The sequence below is a fragment of the Cornus florida genome, unplaced genomic scaffold, assembly GCF_030987335.1.
Source record: "Cornus florida cultivar Cherokee Brave unplaced genomic scaffold, ASM3098733v1 CherokeeBrave_3.0.0_Hap2_Chr09, whole genome shotgun sequence".
Classification (NCBI taxonomy): Eukaryota; Viridiplantae; Streptophyta; class Magnoliopsida; order Cornales; family Cornaceae; genus Cornus; species Cornus florida.
The window spans coordinates 9,099,018-9,124,048 of NW_026775579.1; the positions used below are offsets into that span (position 1 = coordinate 9,099,018).

Consider the following 25,031-nt stretch of genomic DNA (forward strand, 5'->3'; position numbering starts at 1 on the left):
CCTTCCTTTCCTGTTTCTGAAATTTTACGGATAAATTTTTTCTTGAATTTTCTCTTCTGAGTTTGGTTATTCATCACTTAGTGTCATCTCGAGTGCTCGGAAACGGTTTCCGAGACTCTTTCCTTTGGATAGACAATTCCTTTAAGAATTGAGTCATTTCACATTTTCATTTTTTTAACACTATTCACTTTTCATCTTTTTCTCGTTTGTCACTTTGTTGGCTCAACCTCACTTTCCATGTTTGGAGTTAAGTTTTGACTTCATGAGTTTTCATTCTAGTTGATTTCCTCAAAACGTGTAACTTTACTTTTAGAGAAAAGCTCGCCGGTTGTTCCTTTTTCTAGCAGGGGTGTGGATGAAAGGATTCTTCAAAAACATTGATATTTCTTGGGGTATTTTTCATAAATATCTTTTGAAGATATTTATTTCAGGGGTTTTTAAGAAAATATCTTTTGGACGATATTTTCATCTTGGACAGTTTTGAGTTATCCCTTTTTGTAAAGGCAATTGTGCAATTAACGAAAGTTATTGCAAAATGCCTCGTTTTGAGCCTGAATCTTCGTATGGGATTCATTTTCATTTTTCGTCGAGTTGCGTACTCTTAGGATCTCCTCATGGTCGTTTTTCCCAATTTTAGGGATTTTGGCCCCAGTTACTACCGAACTTGTTCGGGGCATATCTTTCTGCACGGGATTTGATTTTCAATGCTGTTTCTTTCGTTGTTCATTTTTTTTCATTTCGGTTCTCTTTCATTCACAGTGTTTTACTATTTGAGCGTGTCTGCGCAAATTCCGCTTTTCCGGACCTGGTGGGGCCCTTTCGGGGCACTTTTAGGGTTTTACTACAAATAGGGGGTTATAAAATTAAAAAGCCATCTTCCTCCTCTTCTCACACTGCTGCAGATCAGACATGGCAGCCCAAGAGGGCTGCCACTCTTCTCCTCTCAAATTAACCTTCTTCCCATTTGTAAAATGTCATAGTACCTTAGTGTTTATCGTAGGCCTTGGCGAGACGCTCATTTCCCCCTTATTAGAAACCATTTCTGACCATTTTTGAGTTCGAATTTGGATTTTCATAGTACCTCAAGGGTTAAAGTTGCTTCCCTTGTAATCCCTGACATAACCTAGAAGTATCGTCGGATTTAGAGCGATTTCCTTCTGGTGGGGATTTGAGATTTCATCTCAAAGTGAGGTAAGGGATGTTTTAGGTTTAAATAAATGTTGTATTGATTGTTTTATAAGCTTATACAACTTGTATGCATGCCTAGGTATTTTATCTAGAATTTAATTTAATTATTTTTTTGTATTAGATTTAATTCTCATGGTTGTATATAGTTTAGAATTAAATTGTGACTTGCTATTAAATTAGGGCTTGATATATTAATTAACATATATTAAATTGGGAGGATTTGAATAAGTATTGCAATTTTATTTAATCTTTCACTTGTATAAAAATTTAGTTCACATGGTTGTAACTAGTATGGAATCAACTTGTAATGTGATATTAAATTAGGCCTTAGTATGTTCTTTAACATATGTGAATTTGAGAATATTCGGAATTGTTTTAAAATCTAGAAAAAATTAATTAATTAGGTTAATTAATTTTATTTTAAGTGTTCTACTCACTTAATTAGATTTTTAACTTGATATTGTTGATGAGCTTGGCATGTTCCATCATATACACTAAATTGAGAATATTTGAATAGGTTTTGAGACTTTTATTTAATTATGTTTCTTTGTATGGAATTTAATTCACATGGTTGTACATAGCTTGGAATGAACTTACAATGTGATATTAAATTAGGCTTTAATATGTTCATTAACATATATGAAAATGAGAATATTTGAATGAGTATGGAGAACTTTATTTAATTATTTTCTTATATGAAGTTTAATTTACCTAGTTGTGAGTTAGGTAGAAATAACTTGTAAAGTATTATTAAATTAGGCCTTGCCATGACCTTTGACTTGTATTAGTTTTAGAATATTTGGAGTTACTATATAATCTTGAGAATTTAGTTATTTAATTTAATTCAATTCCATTATATGCTTCCATTAAAGTAGTTAGGTATTAAAGTTGTTTTCATGCTTAACTTGTAAATTTGGAACTTGTTATATGATTACATTATAGTATTCCATGAGTAGAGGTTGTAGTTTAACTTACTTATATACACATTATATATTTGACATGTCATGTGCCATTGTAGCTTGAAAACATAGGACGAATGTTGTGTATTTTACTTGACTTGTTTGTGCATTGTAGTTAACTAATATATTGTATATATGTATTAGACCTTGATGCACAACTTGATGATTTTAGGAAAGTTTACAAGGAAATTGTAATATGTTACGGCTAGGACATGTCTCTAGTATGGGGGATGAGAGCTACCCCTACAACATATAGTGCACACTAGGTGTTTCCCTGAGGGCTAGTAACCTTAAAACACTAATATACAGTTTGATTCCGGGTTTAGTGCGCACTAGGTAGTACCTTGTGGGCTTGTAACCTGAGATCAGCTTGCTTGGTCATTGAGACCGTATATTCTTGTCTTTCTGCCACTACTTGATTTTGCATTCAATTCCAAGTTGTTTAATATGGATTGATTTATAGCTTGCGATGTGGTGTTTGACATTTCAATTAGCTGTAGTATACATGTGCTTAATTGTCATAACTTGTTTCCGTATTTTAGATTTCAAGTTGTTAACTTTGATAATCTATGCTTTGATGCGTTGTATTAGAAGTTCTATTGTTAGTTAAAATTGCATTGAAATCATAATTTGTGTTTTAATTGTTCAATGTAGCCTAGGATGATACCTTAGACTCATTCGGAACATAGACATCAGGTGGCATGAACCGTTTCGGTTGTTTTCGTATTTTAGGTTACAAGTTGATAACTTTGAATATCTATGTCTTGTTGTATTACACTAGATGCTCCTATGTTGTTAAATTGCATGAATGATGTAGTTTATGCTAGAAATGCTCTAAGGTAGCTTAGGATGCTCCCCGAGTCTCACCTTTGACATAGACGCTAGGTGGCATGACCGTATGAATTGATTTATAGCAACTTAATAAGTTTGTAAAATGCTAGGTCTATGCATGCTCATCTCCTACGAGTAGCTTTATATTACTCACCCACGTAGTGGGAACATTTTTCAGGTACAGGATTCAAGATGTGGGTTTTGCATTTGCTTTGGGATGTCTTATAGACTTGAAGTATCTATTTCATAAAATTGTTAGCATTAAATGCTATTTTTGATTTAAAATGTCAAAACTTGTATATTTGATTTTAAATATGTAATGAGCACCTAAGTGTGCCATTTATGATGTATTTGACATGTATGAGATGAGGCCATAGGCCAATGAAATTTATTTTGTATTTTAAGCACTTTTACTTTCATGCCTATTTTATTAAAAAAATAGGAAAATGCCATGCTTTAACGTCACTACATTTGATAGGTGGTAGGAAGTGGGTTTTAACACTTTCATAGAGTCTCTTAAATCATGCATGAAGTGTTGCCAAGGGCCAAACGGTCATTTGAAATTTTAAGTTTCAAATTTTCCTTTTAAAACCATTTTAAGCAAAATTTGAGGTTTAATAGGTGATATTTTGTTTTTAGCGACCATTGAGGTCTTAGGACATTGGAACGCGTGTAAATATGTATATTATGTTTGTGTAAATACTCACCTTACACAAAATATCACATTTGTATGAAATGGATGCTTGTTAGTCTCAAGTTTTCCATTTAAAGCATTTTATTTGCATTTTGAGGTTTGGATAGGTCGTATTTTGCATCAGGCATTTTTGGGAGCTGCGGACCATTCCCCCGTGCTTAAAATCACTATTTATGTTTGCGTGCATGATCGTTTTAGCGCAAAACACCATTTAGGGTCAAATAAGCACTTGATGCAAAGTGGTTTACCTATATATATATATTTTTTTTGACCTAAACTGATTTAGGGGCGTTTTGGGAATTTTTTATAGAAAAAGTGTTTTAGGGGGTTTTCTTCACAACATTTTTCTAGAAAATGCCGTCTCAGTCTCAAAAACCCCGCATCAAATCTGATTTTCTGTGCGCATTTGCATTTTTTGAAAAAGTCTGTTATAAGGGCATTTTGGAGATTTCACATCGAAAATATATTTTTCTTTCGACATGGTTAGCTTAGAAAAATTATTTTGGGGGGGGTTTCTTCTTTGTGTTTTTCCAAAAAATGTCGTTTACTACCTCAAAATGGCACACGAATTTTAGCATTTTGCCCAGATCACTATTCACTGCAGTCAAATTACGTTCATTGCTGTCAAAACACTATTCACGGCCTCAGTGACGTCAAAACTTTGTTTTAACTTTTCTCTTTCATCCGTGACTTCATGGAAAGTCACGGATGTGTCTTGGGAATGATGTACATTTCTAGAGATGTTGTTTCCATGTAAAAAGACTGTTTTGCCCTTGGGGGCTTCTTTTAGTCTTTTTCTAATCTTTTATTCCGTGTTGATTCTCGTGGAGTTCCGTGGCCTCATGGAAGGTCACTTTGGCATCTAAGGATGTTGTATATCCCTAGAGGCCTTGTTTCTGTTTTCACTTCTGTATTTCAGATCTGTTTTCAGGTCAAACTTTGGTTCATCACAGGAAGCACTGGCTTGAAAAACCAGGGTCATCATATTACAGGCAAGAGATAGTCTTATGAGGTATTTTAATGAGGTAAATGTTGGATCGAATGATACCATGGATTTTTCTATAGTACGGGTTGTTAGGAGTGGACTAGAAGGCTTCTACGTTTTGGTCGATGATTGTGGTATTTGGTATTGGGACGCTTTTAACTCGTTAAGGGTTGCTTGATTAAGGTATGATTAGGATTCTTAGAATAATGTGTGTGACAATATGACTATTGAGGTTACGTAAGGTAGCAAATGGATAATAAGTAAGCTTGTGGTCGTCTTATAAACTGTGTGAAACTGTGATTGAGGTTTGGACCTGATGTCGAGAATGGTATTAGTGTTGGGATCGAATTGGTGATGAGAATGGCCTGGCCATCCATTTCTCTTGAATTAGTTTATCTTTAACGCGATGTCGGGTCAAAAGTTAATAATTATTTCAATTTGTTAGCGACAGTGAGAGTGTGGTGTTGCCCGTCACGTAGGTGTGACGATGTAGGTCTGGTCAGAAAGAGATTCCCAATTGGGAAATGATGGTGTTTTATGGATTCAAGTAGTATGTTTCAGTTAATAAGGTGCTTTAGGTAAGACTTTGTGTCTGATGAAGGTTAATGGTTCAATCATTTGTATCCTGAGTACTTGAGAGTACATTTTATGGTTTGGGTGACTCATGTCTATGCAACCTTTGCAAGGATTGCTGCTTAGCCATCTTGGGAGGTGTTAGGTATGATGATTACTAAGAAGTTACAATTAGTGACCGCTTATACGGGTATGTGATGGTATAGCTACGTGTTAGATAGCATGCGTGTGGTTGTCAAGATGTGTTGAGTTAGAGTCGAGACTTACAACGTGGTAGTCAGAACCCCTTATCTTGGGATTCGCATCCTTTAAAGGATGAGTCGAGGTTAGATGTCGTTATGTCGATGGTCTAGTGACTATTTTTCTTGTGAGCATTGGAGCTTAGTAAGGATGTGTAGAGTGTGCTCAGTATTGGTTTTAAGACAGGTATAGAATCCAGTGGTATACATGATAAGATGTTGTGTGATGAGTACCCACATAGGGTGGTGAGCATTGTATTGCTAGTGGCAGTGGTGTGTGATTGCCTATTGACATCCGGTGTCAAAGGCAATAAGGTTTTTTGAGCTTATAGCCTTGCAGGTTTTGTGAGGTGTTTCTCGGGAAGGTGTCTGGTGGGCCTTCTTCTTGAGGAGGGTAGATTTCGAGGACGAAATCTCTTTAAGGAGGGTAGATTGTAATGTCTAGATTTTTCTGATTTTTTTTTGAATTTTTTTTTTTATTTATTTTTCGTACCCCATTTTGTGTGCCACAAGGGCCGTTTCGGTCATTTTTTAAGTGGAGGGTTTTAGGAATGTATTTTCAATTATTTTAGGTCAATTAGAGGAAACGGGATTGATTTTAGGATTTTTCGAAAGTCGGGACGATTTCTGAACTCAGGAACCTCTCTTGATTTTGCCATTTATACATAAAGGCATTGGAGACATTTCATATGCATATACATATATGTGTATCTATATAAGTTGGAAGATATTTTGTGGGACTTGGATGGCATTGTAAAGGATGTAGGAGGGCAAGAGGGTAACTTACCTAGAATTAGTAATCACCCACAAGGTGACACTTGGCATGTTGTGTCATGGAACCAAATACAAGATAAGGCCAACACCCCAATTTCCTCTTCATGCTCTGCCAACACTCTTTCTCTAACCCTTTTATTTCTCTCTCTATATTTATCTATATACATATACGTTCTCCATTGTTTAAGCTTAGATTTGAGAGGGTTAGTGTAACAACCCACTCCACCATATGGTATGATTTTGTTCGCTTTGGGCCTGAGCCTGCACGGTTTTTCTCTTTACCTCAAAAGGCATCATAATAATTGGAGATAACACCACTACATATAAGCACGTCACATTTCCCTTACCCAGGCGATGTGGGACTGTGCACCCGTAGCTCGCCCAGTGTAGTAGCCTACCAGTGCCTCGCACCCGCCCACAAGGTCGCCACAATCACCCCCATTATGGCGACCTTATGGGCTGGTACGAGGCACTGCTAGGCTACCACACTGGGCGAGCTACGGGTGCACAATCCCACATCGCTTGGGTAAGGGAAAGGTGACGTGCTTATCTGTGGTGGTGTTATCTCCAATTGGTATGAGGCCTTTTGGGGTAAAGCCCAAGAGTAAAACCGTGCAGGCTAAGGCCCAAAGTGGACAATATCATACCATGTGGTGGAGTGGGTCGTTACAAATGGTATTAGAGCCTGATCTAGCCGGAAGTGTGGCCAACGAGGACGTTGGGCCCTAAAGAGGGGTGATTGTGGCAACCTTGTGGGCGGGTGCGAGGTACTTGCAAACTACTATACTGAGCGAGCTACGGGTGGACAATCCTACATCGCCTAGGTAAGGGAAAGGTGACGTACTTATATATGGTGGTGTTATCTCCAATTGGTATGAGGCCTTTTGGGGTAAAGCTCAAGAGTAAAACCATACGGGCTCAAGCCCAAAGCGGATAATATTATACCATGTGGTGGAATGGGTCGATACAGTTAGGGTGAGAATTTGAAAAAGGCCAAGAATGGAAAATTGAAGAGCATGACAATGGCTACATTTTGAGACCAATGGTGCAAGGGTTAAGAGAAATTTGAGATTTGGGGATAGGCTTAGGGCTTGTTTGGCTTGGCTAAGGACATATTTGGTTAGCACACATGGGGTAGGGATTCCTAATGTTCTATACTTTTCCTTTTGTTGAGTAATCTTCTTTTGATTCCTTACTTAACTATGTTAAATGCAAGTTTAATAAATGAATTGATAATCGAAGAAGATGTGATGAAAGCATGCTAGTCTTTGATGTATAAAATGTTTCCTGTCCATGTTAATGAAATGTTGTCATTGAATAGTTGAGGAATTACCTAAATGTACCAAGGCATTAGCATGATTTTGTTGATATGATTTATATGGGAAGCATGCATGTTATTAAAGTATTGAGAATTCTATACTTGTGTTTAAAATTATAAAGAATGCCATGTTGATGTCATTGCTAGTGCTTATTTGAGAATTGAAGTTGCATTGATACAATTAAATTATATGCATGACATGGTGGGAATTTAAATGAGAAGGAAATTGGGGCATTTTAGAATGGTAAGGAGGTTGAAAAGGATTGAGAAGTTAGCCATCTTAGGATGGGCGGGAAAGAGAAAGTTAGAAATAGACTGGGTATCGCGAGCCAGGTGCTAACTTGATCTAGAGAGGGTGCGGTCAAGTTTTTTTTTTTTTTTTTTTGAAAAAGTTAATACTAGGCCCCAAATGGCCAAGAGGCTAGGGATATTGTCAATCCTGGCTCAGTAAAGTCGGTTAGCGTAGGTGGGGATTGGGGTCGGTTAAAAACCCAGAATGAGAATAGGCATGCATTGCATTTGCATTCATGGAGTGCAAAGTTATATTTATACCATTGATTGGATTGGAATGTGGTTTAAATTTCATAAAATTCCCAAGTATGATCCCAATTTCCTTTTATCCGGTATGTGTGATGTCCAAAGTTGGTGCCTTAGGCATCTCCTACTGAGCCTTCATGCTCACCCCTTCCTTTAATATTTTTCAGGACATGGTAAGGAGATCGTGGACGATGCACCACCACAAATGCAGTTAAAGTTAAGAAATAAAGAAAAAATATATATATTTTTTTGTATTTTATGTATCGATTCTTATATGAATGATGGTGGCATGTAATTGATTGTCAATTCTATATAATGGCATCGTAATAGTGATCGTGGAGGATTTAGTTTGAAATCATATTTTATTGGGATAATTGTATATATTTTAGACATCAATATAATAAGTTTACGTGCCAATGAAGATGTGTTAAGGTCACTATATTAATGTATGTATGATTAAGGTTATTTTGGGATGGTTTGAACTACTTTGGAGTGTGCATGGACCAATGTTCCATATAGGAACCAAACCACAGTTTTGTAAGAGCATTTGGCCATTTTACAGGCTGGTGCTCGAGCATAAACTTTTGTGCTAGAGCATATGGCCCTGGCCGAGAATTAACTACAGTAGGGTGGTCAATGCTCAAACACAAGGGGTTTGTGCTCGAGCATTAGGGTGAATTTGGTGAGATACTGAGAGAAACTCTTGGGACTTTTCATTGTAGGTCCTAGAGCTCGAGCACAAACTTTTGTGCTCGAGGTTGAGCTTGAGCACAAAGTGGTCTGACCTTATACTTACGTTAATCTAAACTTCAAATGCCATAACTTTTCATTTTGAACTCGAATAGGGTCGTTCGTGAGTCTAACTTGCATGTTTTTTAACCATCTTTATAATGGTATCAGTTCCATTCCATAATTTTGACATAAAAGACCATTTTACCCTTGTCAACCCTTGGGGCCTAGGGTGAACCCGAGGTCAAGGTTATCATTCTTCCAGTATTCGATTTGGTTAAATATGATTGTTATGCCATCATTATGACTCCTGACATATAGTTAGGTGCATAATGACCATTTTGCCCTTGTGTGTTCCCGGATCATTTTAGGACACGGTTAGCGATCTGGACCCCGGGTTTGGGTTGTTACAGTTCTCCTACCCTGTGGCGGCTTTTAAGGTTTTGAAAATTGAAGATTCTAATTGGTGGTCCATGGAGATGGTTTCTATACCAACAATGTTGACATCCTTCCTCTCCATGAGTAGCTAAAGCATCCTTAGGGAATTGATGTAACCCTAGTCCGAGTAACATGGTTTGATTGTTCTTTAACTTTGGGGGATTTTTATGTGTTTATTGATTGCATGGTTTTGAGCAATTGATCTAGTTGTAATAAGCAATTGGGTTTTAATGAATAAAATTAGTTTTAATGAAATTAATCTCTTGTCTTAGAATTAATCTTGTTATAATTGAATTCGACCCTTCTATTGTGAGACATTGACGACTAAAGGCTTCTCTTAATGGTAGAAGTGGTTATCATGCAATGGTGCTTAAGCAACTATATGAATGAATGTTTTGATAATTCATGCCTAGGGAGACAAGTTGTACTGTATAGTATATTAGAGTAGTTAGGTAGATAATTCGTGATAGCTGAAGATGAGTTATGGCTTAGTGTTTATTCGTATCCCATGTTATGAGGCTAGTATTGAAGTTAATCCCTAAGTCATAGGGTAGAGTGGATTTATTATTATTATTATTTGGTCATTGGTAAGAAATGTAGACACACCACTCACACATGGACTTTGCTCTTTTGGAGTTTCGAACTCTCACCATCCACTTTGAGGATAGATGACAACGAAATACCCTTATACTACGTTTGGTGTACAGGAATGGAATGCCTATTCCAACCATTCATTTGTTTGGTGTGTAAAAATGGAATGGAATGACCATTCCATTTAAATGAAAATCCATTCCAGGGAATGAAAATCCATTCCAATACTAAACCTATGTAATGGTCATCCCATTCCATAGTAAGATTAAATATTTTTGTAATATTCCCAATAAGCCCTTCATCACATTCTAATAAGGCAAAAATCTTTCGCATAGACAAAAAAATCTCACATTATATTTTTCACGTTTCTTGAGCTTCTTTATTAGACGTGGTAAAGGTCTTTCACCTTCCCTCTCTTCTGAATATACCCAGGGCTGCCATTGACAGAAAGTTGTAGGACCTTCTTTTTTTTTTTTAATATATTATTGAGATTGATATATCATTAAATATGTATATATATATATATATATATATATATATATATATATATATATTATTTTTTAGCCTTTACATTAGTTTTTAAGGTTAAGTATTCAACCCGTTTTTGGATAAAATTGTACTGACAAATTTATTTGTGTGTCTTCAATCATGGTGGATTGGTTTAGTTGTAAAACTTGAATATGTCTAAGATTTAAAGCCAATTCTAGAACACTATTGTGACCATGGGGCTGGGAAGTGGCTACGGTTTTGTGCTTGCGTCTTTTGGAAATTTAGATATTTTCTCTTTTGCAGTCATTTATTAAGATTAATATCTCATTAAAAATAATATTTTAAGGTTTTTCTTTATTTTTTTAATGGCAATATTGTGCATCTTATAACATTCCATTATTTATTGTCAGAATATTAATTATATTGATTTTATTAAAAAGTAATGTAGAATTTTTAAGAAAAATTATTCCATTTCAGATTTAATGATAGTCAATCAAACAAATAGAATAGTAATAATTATTTCATTCTATAACGTGTCCCAAACAATGGAATGAGACTAAAATCCCATTGTCATTCTAAGTTGCACACCAAACTTGGCCTTAAGGTTTCACTGCATGAGGAAAAAATTTGCAATAAGTTATATGAAGTGGGTCCTCATCACGGAAAAAATACTGTAACTTTAGGGCAAACCAAAACGCTATTTTATGTCTCATTGTTCACTGCTTGTGAGATAGACGCAGGGCACCCGAGCGGGGAAACTCCAACCAACAAATCTTCTTGTTGTTCACCTATCTTTTTCTCTCTACATCTGTACCTATATCTATAAATCTCGTCAGGCAAGCCTTCTCTGCTTCTTCATTCTCGCTCTCTTACCTACCTATTTTCAGTTCATTGTTCACTTTGAATGAATCAAGGGTTTGAGATTAAAAAGCATCAATTCAAGTTAATTCCTTTTGTTCATTTCTATGTCGTGTTTGTGCATGTTTTGTGGTTTAAAATGAATTTAGGGTTTGTTTTCATAACTATGCTAGTGATTTCAGGATAAAAAGGTTCCATTTTTAGGTTTTATTTCTCTTCAGCACATTTTACAGGCATTGCTATTAAGTGGATTCGATTCCTTTCTATTCAATTTGATGACTTGGCAATGTCTGAGTAACAAATCGTCGGATTGATACATTGTTTCAGGGTCGTTTAAGATGACAGAGCCCTCTAAAGTCATTCACGTCCGCAATGTGGGACATGAAATTTCTGAGGTGTACTTAATACTCTACTGCTCTCTTTAGTCTCTACATATAAAATGTACATATTTTTGTGCTTTTATGCTTCTATGGTTTGCTAATTAAAACACTTCTTATAGCAACAATAGGTTGTAGAAAAAACCCATTGAATTTTTTAAATGAATTTTCAATGAATTTCTGTTTAATTCATAGATGATATGGAGACCAACATAGTTTTAATAATTACACCTTTGTTACTAGCACCAATTTACCTGGCCTTTTTTGTTCTTTCTCTTGCTCTATGAATTTTCCTTCTAATACTCTTTTTTTTTATTTTTATTTTTTTAACCAGAATGATTTGCTTCAGTTATTCCAGCCCTTTGGAGTCATCACCAAGCTTGTTATGCTTCGGGCTAAAAATCAGGTCTTCTTTCTTAATTGCTATATGCTAGAGGGAGCTATATCAGTTTGAAACTAAATCCAAATACGTGAATTAAGGGGTTTTTGTTAATTTTTCTGCAGGCCCTTCTCCAAATGCAAGATATTCCTTCAGCTATAAATGCCTTGCAATTCTACACAAATGTTCAGCCGACTGTAAGGTATCATGATATATAAATATACTTCATTTTTTATGTTGAGAGTTTCCCTTACCGGTAAATTTCTTCTGCATCTACACCACTATAAAGGCAACAATCTCTTTTTTTTTCTTGATTTATTTTTCCATCTTCTGATTTGATGGCCTAATTTTTTGTTTTTGTTTTAACCTCTAGGGGAAGGAATGTTTATGTTCAATTCTCATCACATCAAGAACTAACAACTATGGAACAGAATGCCCAAGGACGAGAAGATGAGGTTAGTTCTCTGTAATTAGTATTTTGAAATTGGCTGTTGTTGTGCATAGATGACCCTTATATGGCAAAATGTGTACTTTTTCCTTTGGTAATATAGGAAATATACTAAGTAAGTTAGTAGTGGCCATTTGTTAAAATATTACCTTAGAAGTTTTGCCTGAAAGTTTACCCTCCAGGTCCATAGCTGTTAAAAACATTAGTAAAAGAAGCATTTATTCTTCTTCTTATGGTCATCATGGTTAGGAACTTAGGATTGCCTTATTTGTGCGAATATTCACTTAATGTAACAAGATGTGATATTACTTGATGGTCTTTATAAGCCTTTTTGTATGCATGTGGACCGTATTTGTAGTCTTGTTCGGGAGGAAGCAACAGTTATTCTAAAATTTAATTTCAAGGCCCAAAGGGCCTTTTTTTTTTTTTTGGCCAAGGTGGAATCTATGCTTGTATTTTTTTTGTCTATTGTCAAATAACAACATTCTACATCATTAGCTCCGACTGAGTTTCACCACTTGCTATATACTGGTCATATACTCCTATCCTGTTAGATTTGCTGTCTAATTACCAATCTTAAGAGAGAAAAAAGAAGAAGAAGAAGAAAGAATTGGAAGTTCTGTTTTAGAACTCTTGTTTGATTGCTTGGATAAAGAATACTATGATCTCTTTGAGGGTTTCAAAGCATATAGTCTACAAGGCGAATAGCCTTTAGTTTTTTTAAGTCATTATAACTACATAGGATGCAGTTTCAGGTCCTCAAATTGTTTCTTTCTCCTCCTGAAATGTTGATTTACAGTTCTTTGTTCTTGTTACGGGATTTATGCATAGAGAACACCTCCTCTCTCTCTCTTGCTCTCTCTACATATATATACTCTTGATACCGTGTTGCTATTCCAATCGTCTTATATAATTAAGTTTTGACTGTCTTGCTTTCTCTCTCTCACTCATTATTTGTATCTTGTTTAGTAGTTTAGTGCTCTGTATATTTTCGTGGTAAATTAGTATTTCATACACTAGCTTATATTTCTGTATTGGTTTCTTCTTTTCTCCATCTATTCTTCTCTATTCATTCTGTTTCTCTTCTCTCTGTCCTGTCTCTATGCTGGTCTGCTGTTGGGCACTCTCTGGATACACAGCCTAATCGAATTCTCTTAGTTACAATTCATCACATGCTATATCCTATAACCGTGGAAGTGCTGCATCAAGTTTTTTCTCCTCATGGATTTGTGGAGAAGATCGTCATATTTCAGAAGTCAGCTGGTCAGCTTCTTCAAGTTTTCTCTCTCTCTCTCTCTCTCTCTCTTACTGTTTCTAATTTTAACTCTCATATAACTTATGAATGTATCTGTATGTTTTTGCCAGGAAGATCCTTTCATATTTTATGCTTTTATGACCTGCATATTGTATTATTCTCATTTAGTTAATTTTTGAGATGTGGAATGTCCATACGTTTCCTATTATTTCTGGGAATATTTCGTGGAAAAAAATGATACATTATCTTGTGCAAAGATGCACACAAACAAAGAGTTAAACCGGTCTTGATAGTTTTATTTATCGCTGTATGCGGATTTTGTAGGTTTTCAAGCCCTTATCCAGTATCAGTTACGCCAGAGTGCTGTTTCAGCAAGAAACTCTCTTCAGGCATGTAGTTAGTATTGTATCAAACAAGTTACGTTGATGTAGAGTTTTATTGAAGGTTACTCATTGGTTTGGCTTCTTGGAAGAATTTAACACTAGGCAACTTCTTTAAAGGGGCGGAACATATATGATGGTTGCTGTCAGCTGGATATTCAGTTTTCAAAGTAGCTTTCTAATCTTTCAACAACTTTTTAATCTTGTTTGTGTTTGGTTGTTTCTTCAACAACTTTTTATTCTTGTGTATGTTTGGTTGTTTTCTTTTCTTTCAACAACTTTTTAATCATTCAACAATTAGTTTTCTTTTTAATCTATCAATAATGGTGGATATTGTATTAATTTAACTTTTTCATGATCCAGCCTCAATGAGTTACAGGTGAACTACAATAATGAGCGGTCAAGGTCTGTTAGCAGTTTAATTTTTATTTTTTAACTATTATTATTATTATTATTTTTAACCTTTCCTAGTTTCATATTTTACTTCTGGAATTTTATAATCTCTTTGGAATCATCCTAATGATGCTGCTATTTTCGTTCTGTATTTTTGCATAGGGATTTCACAAACCCATCTCTGCCTACGGAACAGAAGGGAAGATCCTCCCAAGTATGCATAATTGTCTACCACTATTCTCTTGAAATCATATTTATGATATTCATTGCTTGTTTTGTGTTCTGACATTAAATTTATATCCATTCCTGGTGTACCCCAGCCTGGTTATGGAGACGCAGGAGGTATGTAATATGTATGCCTTTCAGGCTTCTGGAGCTAGAGGAGGTGTTCAATTTGGTAGCTGCATATTTATCTGTTTACTTTTTTTGATATTCATTTGCTGATGTGTGTTCTCTCTATTTTCATGTGTTCCAGTTGGGTTTCCGCAGGTGTGTATTGCTCTGGTCATGTTTTAGTCCAGTCTGAGATGTTCATTTCACAGCTGGGTGATTTATCACCTGCTTGCTTCTGGAGGAAATATTCGGTTGTCTTCAAGCTGACCTCTTTCCTAGTTCCTAAACCTGCTATTTAAATGTGATATACATGTAATATGATTGCATAATTGGTGCCAATCATTCTTGGAGTCCCGCCTTGTTGGTCTCCTTGTTTGCAGCTGGCTCTTTGCATGGCATTTGTTACTAAATTTTTTGTTCTTATTGAGATTCTCTAAAGAAAATAAGGGGCCTGGGTTTGTTTATCTATATCTTGCATCATTGAAGGGCAAGAGTTATGGCTAGGAGGATTCCTAGTGCATGGGACTTTTGCATGGTTTGCATTGATCAGCATATTTCTTCAGCTTCCTGTACTGCTGGGGATTATCCCGTTTGTCTTTATAAATCACAATTTACCCGATGAAGTAATGGATTTTATGTGGAAAGACTGCGAAACTTATGTGTCTGAATTATTATTATTATGCTTATTATTATTATTACTAGTTGTTTTCTTAAATTTTAGATGGGCAATGCTGCTGCCGTTGCTGCCTTTCAAGGAGCTTTGCCTCCCGGAATAAGCGGGACAAATGACAGGTGTACTGTTCTTGTATCTAATCTAAATCCTGATGTAAATTCTCTCTCTCTCTGTGTGGGTGTTTTGGTGTGGGGGGGGGGGGGGGGGGGGGGTGAGACCATTTTTCCTGTACTTAGTATTTCTTTTGGGTTCTGTGGATTGCTGAAGCCCTTTTTCTAATTACAATTTTTTTGGTTCTCTCCATGCTTCATGCTGGGGGGGGGGGGGGGGGGGGGGGGTGGTGGCGGGTTGTGAGACCATTTTTCCTGTACCTGGTATTTCTTTTGGGTTCTGTGGATTGCTGAAGCCCTTTTTCTAATTACAAATTTTTTGGTTCTCTCCATGCTTCATGCTGGTAACCTATCCATCTCAGAGAGTAGACGAGGATATGCTGTTCAACTTATTTTCCATTTATGGAAATATTGTGAGAATCAAACTTCTCCGCAATAAACCAGACCATGCATTAGTTCAAATGGGTGACGGCTTTCAGGCTGAATTGGCAGTACATTTTCTGAAGGTTTGGTTCTTATAACCCTCATGATGTTTAGTTATAATTCTTTTCTTGAGATTCTTTAGTGGTAGCTTTACTTTTTCATTCAATTTGAAGGCAAGGAAACAGAGATAAAGTGAGTTTCTTGGTTTGTGAGAATTTATGTCTTTATGGAAGATGGCTCTGTTATTTAAAAAACGATGCCCCTTCTTCTTTAAGATAGCGCAGAAGTTTTACTGCTAATAAACCCTTCAAGTAGGCTATGGAATTACTCTTCTTTGTCTGAGGTAGCAGGAGAATGAAAGTCTAATCCAACACCTTGGGAAGCCCGGAATTAGGCTATGAAAAACATCAATTAAGTATGCTTATGAATTGCTTAATTGACCTTATTTCCTTATATAGTTATTAGTTGGGAATGATTAATGACTTTACTACCAAATATCTATGTTATAACTTATCTGGAGAACAGTTCTGTCTTTCTTCATATAGCTGGTTTTGCCCTTACGTCTGTCCAGCAACTATATACATATATATTCAGTTGAAGAAATCAAGTGTTCCATAATTTTGAATTTAGTTTATGTGCACTATAAATGATTGTTAACCTAAACAAGATGGAACTTTTGCAGTTTAGGTTTTTCCTTGGGGTTAATGGAGGACCGGTAAGGTGACCATTCCAAGGTAATAGCGAGGAAAAATCTAAATTCTCGTAATTTGTATCCAAGGATTCATTAAAAATTTGATTATGAAATTTCGAAACATAATTTTTGAATTGGGTCAATACTTCCAATTGATTGAGTTTAAGGAAAGGATCCATGAATGAAGATAGAAAAGTATATTTCTAATCATAACTAAATCTTCAATTTTTTCTTTACAAATCAAAAATTGAAGCAAAATCACTATTAAACAATGACTTTGGTTTACTAGAGACATTGACATATTGTTAGCTCATTGTAAACAAAATGCTTTTCCTCAAGATTTTTTCAAATAGAAATAGAGAGGTTTTGACGAAGGATTGGTCGGATTGGATTTATTCATCAAAAGCTGGCCCTAAGAGCCCCTCTCCGACCGAGTTCAAATATTACTCGACTTACCCTAAAAAGTCAACCTTGTAACACGGACACTTCTTTTTAGCATAAGCGTTAGTCAATGATGGAAATCGCTGATGTCATGTACTTATTATTATTAAAATTTCAATATTGCCCTTTGTGTAAAAGAACATCAAAACTATAAAATCATGGGCAATTACAAAAATGCCATCTTATTCTCCGGCCAAGGAGACACTGATTCCACCGCTTCATCTCACTACTAGGAGGTTGAATCCTATAATCTAGACAATTTGTTGATTGCGGGTGAAGAGGTTTAGGGGAGGTCGATGTAAATTTTTAGATGACATTATATAAACATAAATACATGTATATTTATACATAGGGCGAATTGCAAAAAATCCCCCTCGACTATTAGCCGGTTGCGAAAAACCCCCTTATGAATATTTTTGGCAAAAAAACTCCCCTCAACTATCCCAAGGGGGTGTTTTTAACTGATGTCCGTTTAAGTGTTTGAGGGAATTTTTTGGACGAAATTACTCTCTTAACAAATTATTCTTCAGACAATTTATTTATTTATTCTCTCTTTTTTCTATCTCCCTCGAGTAATGTATGTGAAGCAGCAAAGAAAAATTCCCAAAAAGAATAAAAAATGGAAAGCCAATAAAATCATTTTTAAGCTATGTATAATTAATATAATAAAATTGAGTACAATCGCACAGGAGAGAGAAGATCCACCATGGCGTTGGAACAGAAGATGGAAAAATTAAGCAGCTCAAGAACTCCTTCCGTGCACTTGATCTTTAGCAGCCATTATAACAGTTAATTATTTTAAGGAAAATAATTAATAATTTGTCATATTTCCTTAGTTCAATTTCTTTCTTTTCCTTAATTGTAAGTTGGACTAAATTGGCAATTAAAAAGTTACATAATTTCTTTTTCAAATCTGATTTTTGTTTTTTTTAAATTTACTTACTTCGAGAACACGAATACCCCAAAGTAACTTTTTGAGACGAAATTGTTGTACTTGATGTACTCAAGTTAAAGACCTAAAAATATGAAAGTTTTTAATGTGAAAGGACATCATTGCCCTTTATTCAATTCACAAGAATCTAATTATAAAGGATATTTAAGTAATTTAGTTTGAGATAAATGCATTTATCATCTCATCATTTATTGTTTTGATTCCACCACCTACTACTCGAAAATTGTTTTGGTTCCACAATTGGGTTTCTCGATCTGCTGTTAGCTTTGTGTTTGAAGGAATGATAAGGCTTGCTTGACGCGGAGAGAGGAGAGAAAAAACAAATAAATTGTCCGAAAAATAATCTGTTAAGGGGTAATTTTGTCCAAAAAATTTCCTCAGACAACACCCCTTGGGATAGTTGAGGGGGATTTTTTGCCAAAAATATTCATAAGGGTGGTTTTTTGCAATTGAATAATAGTTAAAGGCTTTTCTTTTTTTTTTTTTTTTTTTTGCAATTCGCCCTTGTATATATAAGTTTGGTCGAATTCTAAATTTGAAATAGTTACGTTTGAGTAATAGACAGGGATGGGCAGTTTAGTAACTCATTGTTATTTAATGGTATTTAAGTAAAATGTGCAAATCTGTTAGTTGATTTAACGGCCCGTTACTACTAGGGGTGTCTGTGTTACAAGGTTTGTTTTAGGGGAGGGTCGAGTAATATTTGAAATCATAGGGGAGGTCTGTGTAATTATGGCAAACCTCAAGTGAAATTAGTGTAATTTACCCTTTTTAATTTTAACTAGAGGTGAAAACTCTCACAATAAGGCTATTTTGATATTTAATATATTAATATTAATGCGAGTGATATTATTGAACTCTATATGGAGAAGAGATTTATCTAGTCTCCTCTCTCTATAAGTTTTTCCATATTTGGCTCTTTATGTTTTCTTTCTTTCCCTCTCTTTTTATTTATTTATTTTTTATTTTTATAAAACTTGCAAATAATAATAACCTTTATAATAGACTGTACTAAGATTAAAAAAATAATGGTAAATTACTTTGACCTCCATTAAGGTTTGGAATAATTACGTGCAGAGGAAACTTATGGAAAACTCTTGGTCAATCTCCCTCGAGGTTTTGCCGACTTTTTCACACTTCCCTTGCAATCAACGAATAGTTAAGTCCGTTAAAATTTCTTAGCAAATTCCTATTTTGCTTTTCATTATGTTAAAAGACATTAATAACCTTATTTATCTTTCTAAATTACAATTTTACCTTATATATTAAAATGTAAAAGAATTAACATTTATTTATCGCTTGATTATATTGATATAAATATATATATATATATATATATATATATATATATTTTTTATTAAATATATAATTAAAAGTTAGGGATACTTATTCAATATATGTATATTTTAAATACACCTTTAATTTGTGAAATTCAGAATTTGCTAGATTTGAAAATTATATAGTTCTATAATTTATTAGTAAAATTTAAGCTAAAGTTTTATATTTACAATATTGCAAAATATATAAAAGTTATATTGATTATAATTTTTTCCATAAAAATATATAAAAGTTAAATATATGTATATTATATATATATATATATATATACAGTACAACATATATATGTATATGTCTGTGTGTGTGTGTGTGTGTGTGTGTGTGTGTGTGTAACATAGTAGAAAGGGATTGCGTGAATGGTCCAAAAGCTCTGTTTGGCTGTGACGATTAAAAGCTCTGGCCCTTAATGCCAAGATTGCTGATTTAATATGCAAAATCTTGTTTGGCTACGACAAGATCTAGATCACAAATAGATCTCTTCGGCCAATGATGCCAAGTTTGAAGTCTTGATTCCAACAGCAGACAACAGGGGAAAAATTGAGAACATCGATTGTGGGGAAAACGAGAAGGGGGAGAGGGGGGGGGGGGGGGGGGGGGGGGAGAGAGGGGGGGGGGGGGCATGTGGTGGTGGTTGTATAGGGTGTGGAACTATGGGTCCACGTGGCACCCATATGGACCCCACTTCTGTGACAGCATGACCCAATTCGAGATAGGAGATGCCTTCAGAGGGCACCTCGAGAACGGCCATGTAACCACACTTCGAGTTTGAGAGCTGAACCCTTCCGAGGGCGCTCGAGAGCACTACCTTCAGATGTAGTACCAAGTCGAGACCAAGGTAGGATGGTCTCGAAAGTCTGCATCTTGGGACCTGGAAGGACCTTTGGTTTGGAGGATGAGAGGCCAGAGCTCACCTTACCTATAGGCCTCGTCAATGAGATGATGAATTCACGTGCCTTGAGTGCAGCACTTATAATTACATTTAATGCACTCAGAGCTACCTCCGCTTTTGAGAGGATGTGCATTTAATGCAATAGAGCATCTTCATGAGCTGAAAGACCATTGTGTCCCTTCACCTAAAAAGGTTATGATGGCCTAGTAGAGTAGGCTCGAGCTAGGCAACAAACTGAGACTATAAATAAAGACTCATGCATGCATGAAGTCGGGGATGAACAACTGATAAACAAAACTCATGGCAATCGATATTCCCACATTCATCACAAATCTTATCGGCTAGTGTACCTCTCCTCCTTCCTTCCAAGACTTCTATCCAAGTCTCACATTTTGTATTTAGGTATCACCCCTGCTACTTGTAGCAACATAATATTAAAGAACCCCCACATGAACTATTTCATGGACTCTTCAAAAGTAGTGAAGTACCCGTGGCAGATACATATTACTCGAACATGGGCACTTTTGGTTGGACATTTACTTAAAAAAAATCCTATCCAATCATTCAATTTTATTATATTATAACTTTAAAATTGAATGCCTATATTGAACACTTTGTTACATAAAAACATTACTTTATTGTAGAAAATAAAATAAAATAATGAAATAAAATGAATATTTAGCAGTGTCCACGTGTTCCTCTGTTTGGAGATTTGACACGTCCGACTCATGGAGACATATCCATACCCTACACACGTACCCGAGTTCATGTAACATAGGTGTGGAAGTGTGATTGGAGGGAGGCGGGAGAGACAGATTGGGGCATTTTATCGTTTGGTTATATTAATATATATTTTTTTTCCCTTTTAATATGATCTAGTAAGCAAAGGGCAATTTGTAAGTGAACGTTGAACGTTATAACTGTTTGACCCGTCAACTCTGATAGGGATGTCAGTTATTTTTACAAAGTTCTATTTGTGGGTAATTAACCCAAAGAGCTCAGATTAATTTACCCTAAAAATAAACTATAAACAAAAACCCAAAAGTCTTAAAAACTTTAGAATATAGTATATAATTGTTTATAAGCCTCTTGGGTAATACGCTATTGTTCTAAATATAGTTAAAACTGGTTATTAGAGGTAGTGGTTAGAGAACATTTATACACATGGTCAACCCCCCACCCCCCCCCCCCCCCCACGCGCACAATTGAAGTTTGAAATATAGAGGGAAAGAATTAAAAAGAAGTGAGAAGAAGAAGATGTGAAGGGGTGGAAGACAGTAGTGAAGCAAAAATGCAGATACAAGAATTGTTTTCGTATAAAAATAGTCATAGGACCTACACAACTGAATGAAAACCTTCGTGGTCCCCCTTATTAGTTGTAATTCATAAACTTTTAATTATCTTGTTACTTCTTTCATTTTACTTTTTAGTTTCTCCTTAAGATTCATTATTGATGGTAATATTAAATTATCTTCTCCTTGTTTGTTGTAACTACCCCGTTATTTTTTGTTAGAGTTTTGGCTTCGGTTTGGCTTTGATACCAAGTTGAAGTTATGAGATCGTGCTTTTAAGGTTAGTGAGTTAAGAAGAAGAAGAGATAAAGGAGAAGGGAGAAAAAATAATCGTGGAATTGAAAGATGATGTAATAACATATAGAGCGCTACTCCCCTATATTGTAGCAATCTTGTTTTTCATTAGCGCACCAGGCATATAGGCTGATTGTCATTTATTTGCGATCTATAGCTACATAATTAGATTGTTACTCCCTATATTTGTTTGAACGATCAACTGGACGATATTCTTATAGAACCGTTGGCTGGTCTATGTTTAATGGACTCTTTAAAAGTATTGAAGTACCCGTGTTGGGCAATGTCCGTGTTGGGCATACATTGCTTGGACATGGGCATGGGGTATGTATGTGACACTTTTGGTTGAACATCTATTAAAAAAGCACTTGCAATAATTCAATTTTATCACATTGTTACTTCAAATGAGTGAAATACCTATATTAAACACTTTTTTACATAAAGACCTTATTTATTCTAAAAAATAAAAGAAAAGTGTTAAATAAAATGAATATTTAGTAGTGTCCATGTGTCTTGTTTGTGGATTTGATGGGTTCGACGTGTGGATACATACCTGTACGCGACACATTTACCTGGGTCCATGTAAAGCTTGTGGTACATTGAAACGATTGTGTTTCAAGCTGGGCTTGTATAATCTGTATGCTCCATCTTGAGGGGGAGTTTTAGGGAGATTGGGTTTTATTGTAATTCTGTTGAATGGTTAAGGGCATTTTCAAAATATTGTTATAAATTTTTTATAATCTTGCTATCTCTGATTCTCTGTGTATATTGGAAAGTGGGAATCTGATTGTATCAGTTCTCTATTCCACGATTATTTTTCTCCTCTACTTCACTCACTAACCTTAAAAATTTTAACACAACCTCACAACTTAACCTTTTCCTTATTGGTTGATTCCATTTACAAGCACAATCTCACAAATTCAACTTTTTCCTTATTGGTCCATATTGGGGAAATGAGGTGTTATTTTTAACACATGCCTTAGACTACCATCCTAATGGCTTATTGTCTTTTGCTTTGAGTATTCCTTCATAAAATGTTTATTCATCTTTAAGAAATTTGATGCATGATTTATTATTCATTCCAAATCTTTATCGTTTTGATTTACTCACCATTGTATTTGGAACCATTCTGTAGCTATTTAAGAAAACTTTAGAGACTCTTTTAGGGTTTTCATTCAATAAACAAACAAGGCTTTTGGTATTGACGATGGAATACTTTCAGCATTTGTTGGTCATATAAAGTATAAATTGTGAAATTACTTTCCAATAATGATCTGTACTGCCAACTCGGCGTTAGTAGGTGGAAGAGCAATAATCTAAGTATCCTTACTTTGAAATTACTTTCCACTAATGATCTGTATATTGGCCTCAACCAGTTAACCTTTTTCCTTCGTTTTTGTTCTTCTCAACCAATTAACAATTTCTTTCATCGTTATATCTCAACTTTTTCAAGACTATAAGCATCGAATCATTGAACGCTGTCTCCCTCTCTTGAAAGCAGCGCTGGTACATATTCTCGCTGGCTTCTTCTATATTCTTTTTATTAAACACAATTAAATCATCTTGAAGTTTGTAATACTTCCTGCCTGATGGAGGTAACATTAATTATGTTGCATAAAGATTTTCATGGACAAACACATCCATGCACCGTCCTAACTGAAAGAATTGAATACTTCCGCCTGATCCCTTGAAAGAACTGAATAGAATATAATTTGATTAGTTTTAATTTGTAAAGTGGAGTTTGTAGTTGAGTGTTAGAGCCATCAAAACCCATTTGAACTTGAAGGACAACTTTGGGCGGCTAAAGATATTTTTTATGACGCTAGATAGAGCAGAATGGTGAAACTTGTTGGTAATGATTTTGTTGAGTTTTACCCACTTTAATTATCCAATGGTAATAATGTATAGCTTCTATTGTTTCACAACTTCCCTTTGTCACTGGGTACTGGATACTAAAGCTTCGTGATCTATCAATATAGGGAGCCATGTTGTTTGGGAAGCATTTGGAGGTGAACTTTTCAAAGCATCCGAACATTACAACAGGTGCTGATACACATGAGTACATGAATTCAAATCTCAACCGCTTCAACCGTAATGCTGCAAAGAATTATCGCTATTGCTGCTCCCCAACCAAGATGATCCACCTGTCTTCCCTCACCCAGGACGTCACCGAGGAAGAGATTGTGGCCCACCTGGCAGAACATGGCACCATTGTCAATAGCAAGCTCTTTGAGATGAATGGTAAGAAGCAGGCCCTTGTCCTGTTTGAAACTGAGGAGCAGGCCACTGAAGCCCTTGTGTGCAAGCATGCTAGCTCCCTTGGCGGTACAATGATCCGAATTTCTTTTTCCCAGCTGCAGACCATCTAAGGACCTCTTATACTGAAAGGGTAACAAGGGTAAATGTGTCATGCAAAGGACATTTATGTGCCAGTGGCACTTTTAGTTAACTCTTTTATGTTATTTCTTGCAACTGAAGTTAACTGCTTTTGTATTGGTGGACTGCTCTTCGCTTTTGTTTAGGTCCCTTCTCATCTTTTTATGCCTGTACCTATTGTTTCTGGTTTCCTTAACCTCAGGCAAGGATCCATCATTTATGGGTGTGCTGGATTTTGTAGAATGGAAGAAGAGGATGACAAGGATTTAAATCCTCGTCATTAAAGAGATGCGTTCTTGTCTTCTTAATCCATATGTACTTTATTTTACTTTGTAATCGGTTTTCTGCTGCTTTCTTCCCCTCGATGTTTCTCTCTCTCTCTATCTCCCCTGGTGTTCCGTTTCTCTTGATTTTGTTCCTTGCTATTATAGAGTAAGCACGTGGTCGTTGGCATTATTAACAAACTAGTACTAATTAACCATTGATGTCATCTGTTCGATCACAATTGTGAATTGTTGGGTCAATTACCTGGATTAGGATTGAGGCTGTGGATCGGTTATTTATTACATTGAAACATGTTCAAATTGCATATGAGATGAAGTGTGGACTGCAAAAAGTATGTTGGTGACATTTAGGCGTAGGGTGCAAAACCACATTCAACTTTCCAAGAAGTGCAATTTTCATTTTTGGTTTTTGTCTTTTCCTAAATGAAATGGCAAAATTGTTTAGATCTCACGAATGTGTGATTTATGTGAGGTTGATTTGGCCGGCGCACAATTCTATA

At 35.5% G+C, this 25,031-nt stretch overlaps 1 protein-coding gene across 2 annotated transcripts; it reads left to right on the top strand.

Annotated features, from left to right (window-relative positions):
- The first annotated feature begins 11,053 nt into the window (after positions 1-11,053).
- LOC132273536 (polypyrimidine tract-binding protein homolog 3) lies at positions 11,054-24,612 on the top strand. 2 transcript variants are annotated; one of them, XM_059774495.1, is made up of 15 exons: positions 11,054-11,181; positions 11,531-11,598; positions 11,930-11,986; positions 12,085-12,161; positions 12,333-12,414; positions 13,547-13,670; positions 13,987-14,051; positions 14,163-14,212; positions 14,406-14,447; positions 14,598-14,649; positions 14,756-14,777; positions 14,911-14,924; positions 15,490-15,594; positions 15,914-16,057; positions 23,851-24,612. In XM_059774495.1, exons 2-15 carry the CDS (start codon positions 11,542-11,544, stop codon positions 24,238-24,240), a joined length of 1,281 nt encoding a protein of 426 aa, XP_059630478.1. In that variant the 5' UTR covers positions 11,054-11,181; positions 11,531-11,541; the 3' UTR covers positions 24,241-24,612. The 2 variants fall into 2 exon arrangements, with proteins under 2 accessions (XP_059630478.1, XP_059630477.1); XM_059774494.1 differs by having other exon boundaries at positions 11,055-11,181; positions 11,915-11,986.
- Positions 24,613-25,031: the final 419 nt, after the last annotated feature.

What these genes read in the sequence shown, in the direction of transcription:
- LOC132273536 (XM_059774494.1), top strand. Translation starts at nt 11,542, where the DNA reads ATGACAGAGCCCTCTAAAGTCATTCACGTCCGCAATGTGGGACATGAA. An exon ending in TGCTTCGGGCTAAAAATCAG is followed by an intron (nt 11,987 to 12,084) that starts GTCTTCTTTCTT and finishes ATTTTTCTGCAG; the next exon opens with GCCCTTCTCCAAATGCAAGA. An exon ending in TGGCAGTACATTTTCTGAAG is followed by an intron (nt 16,058 to 23,850) that starts GTTTGGTTCTTA and finishes CTATCAATATAG; the next exon opens with GGAGCCATGTTGTTTGGGAA.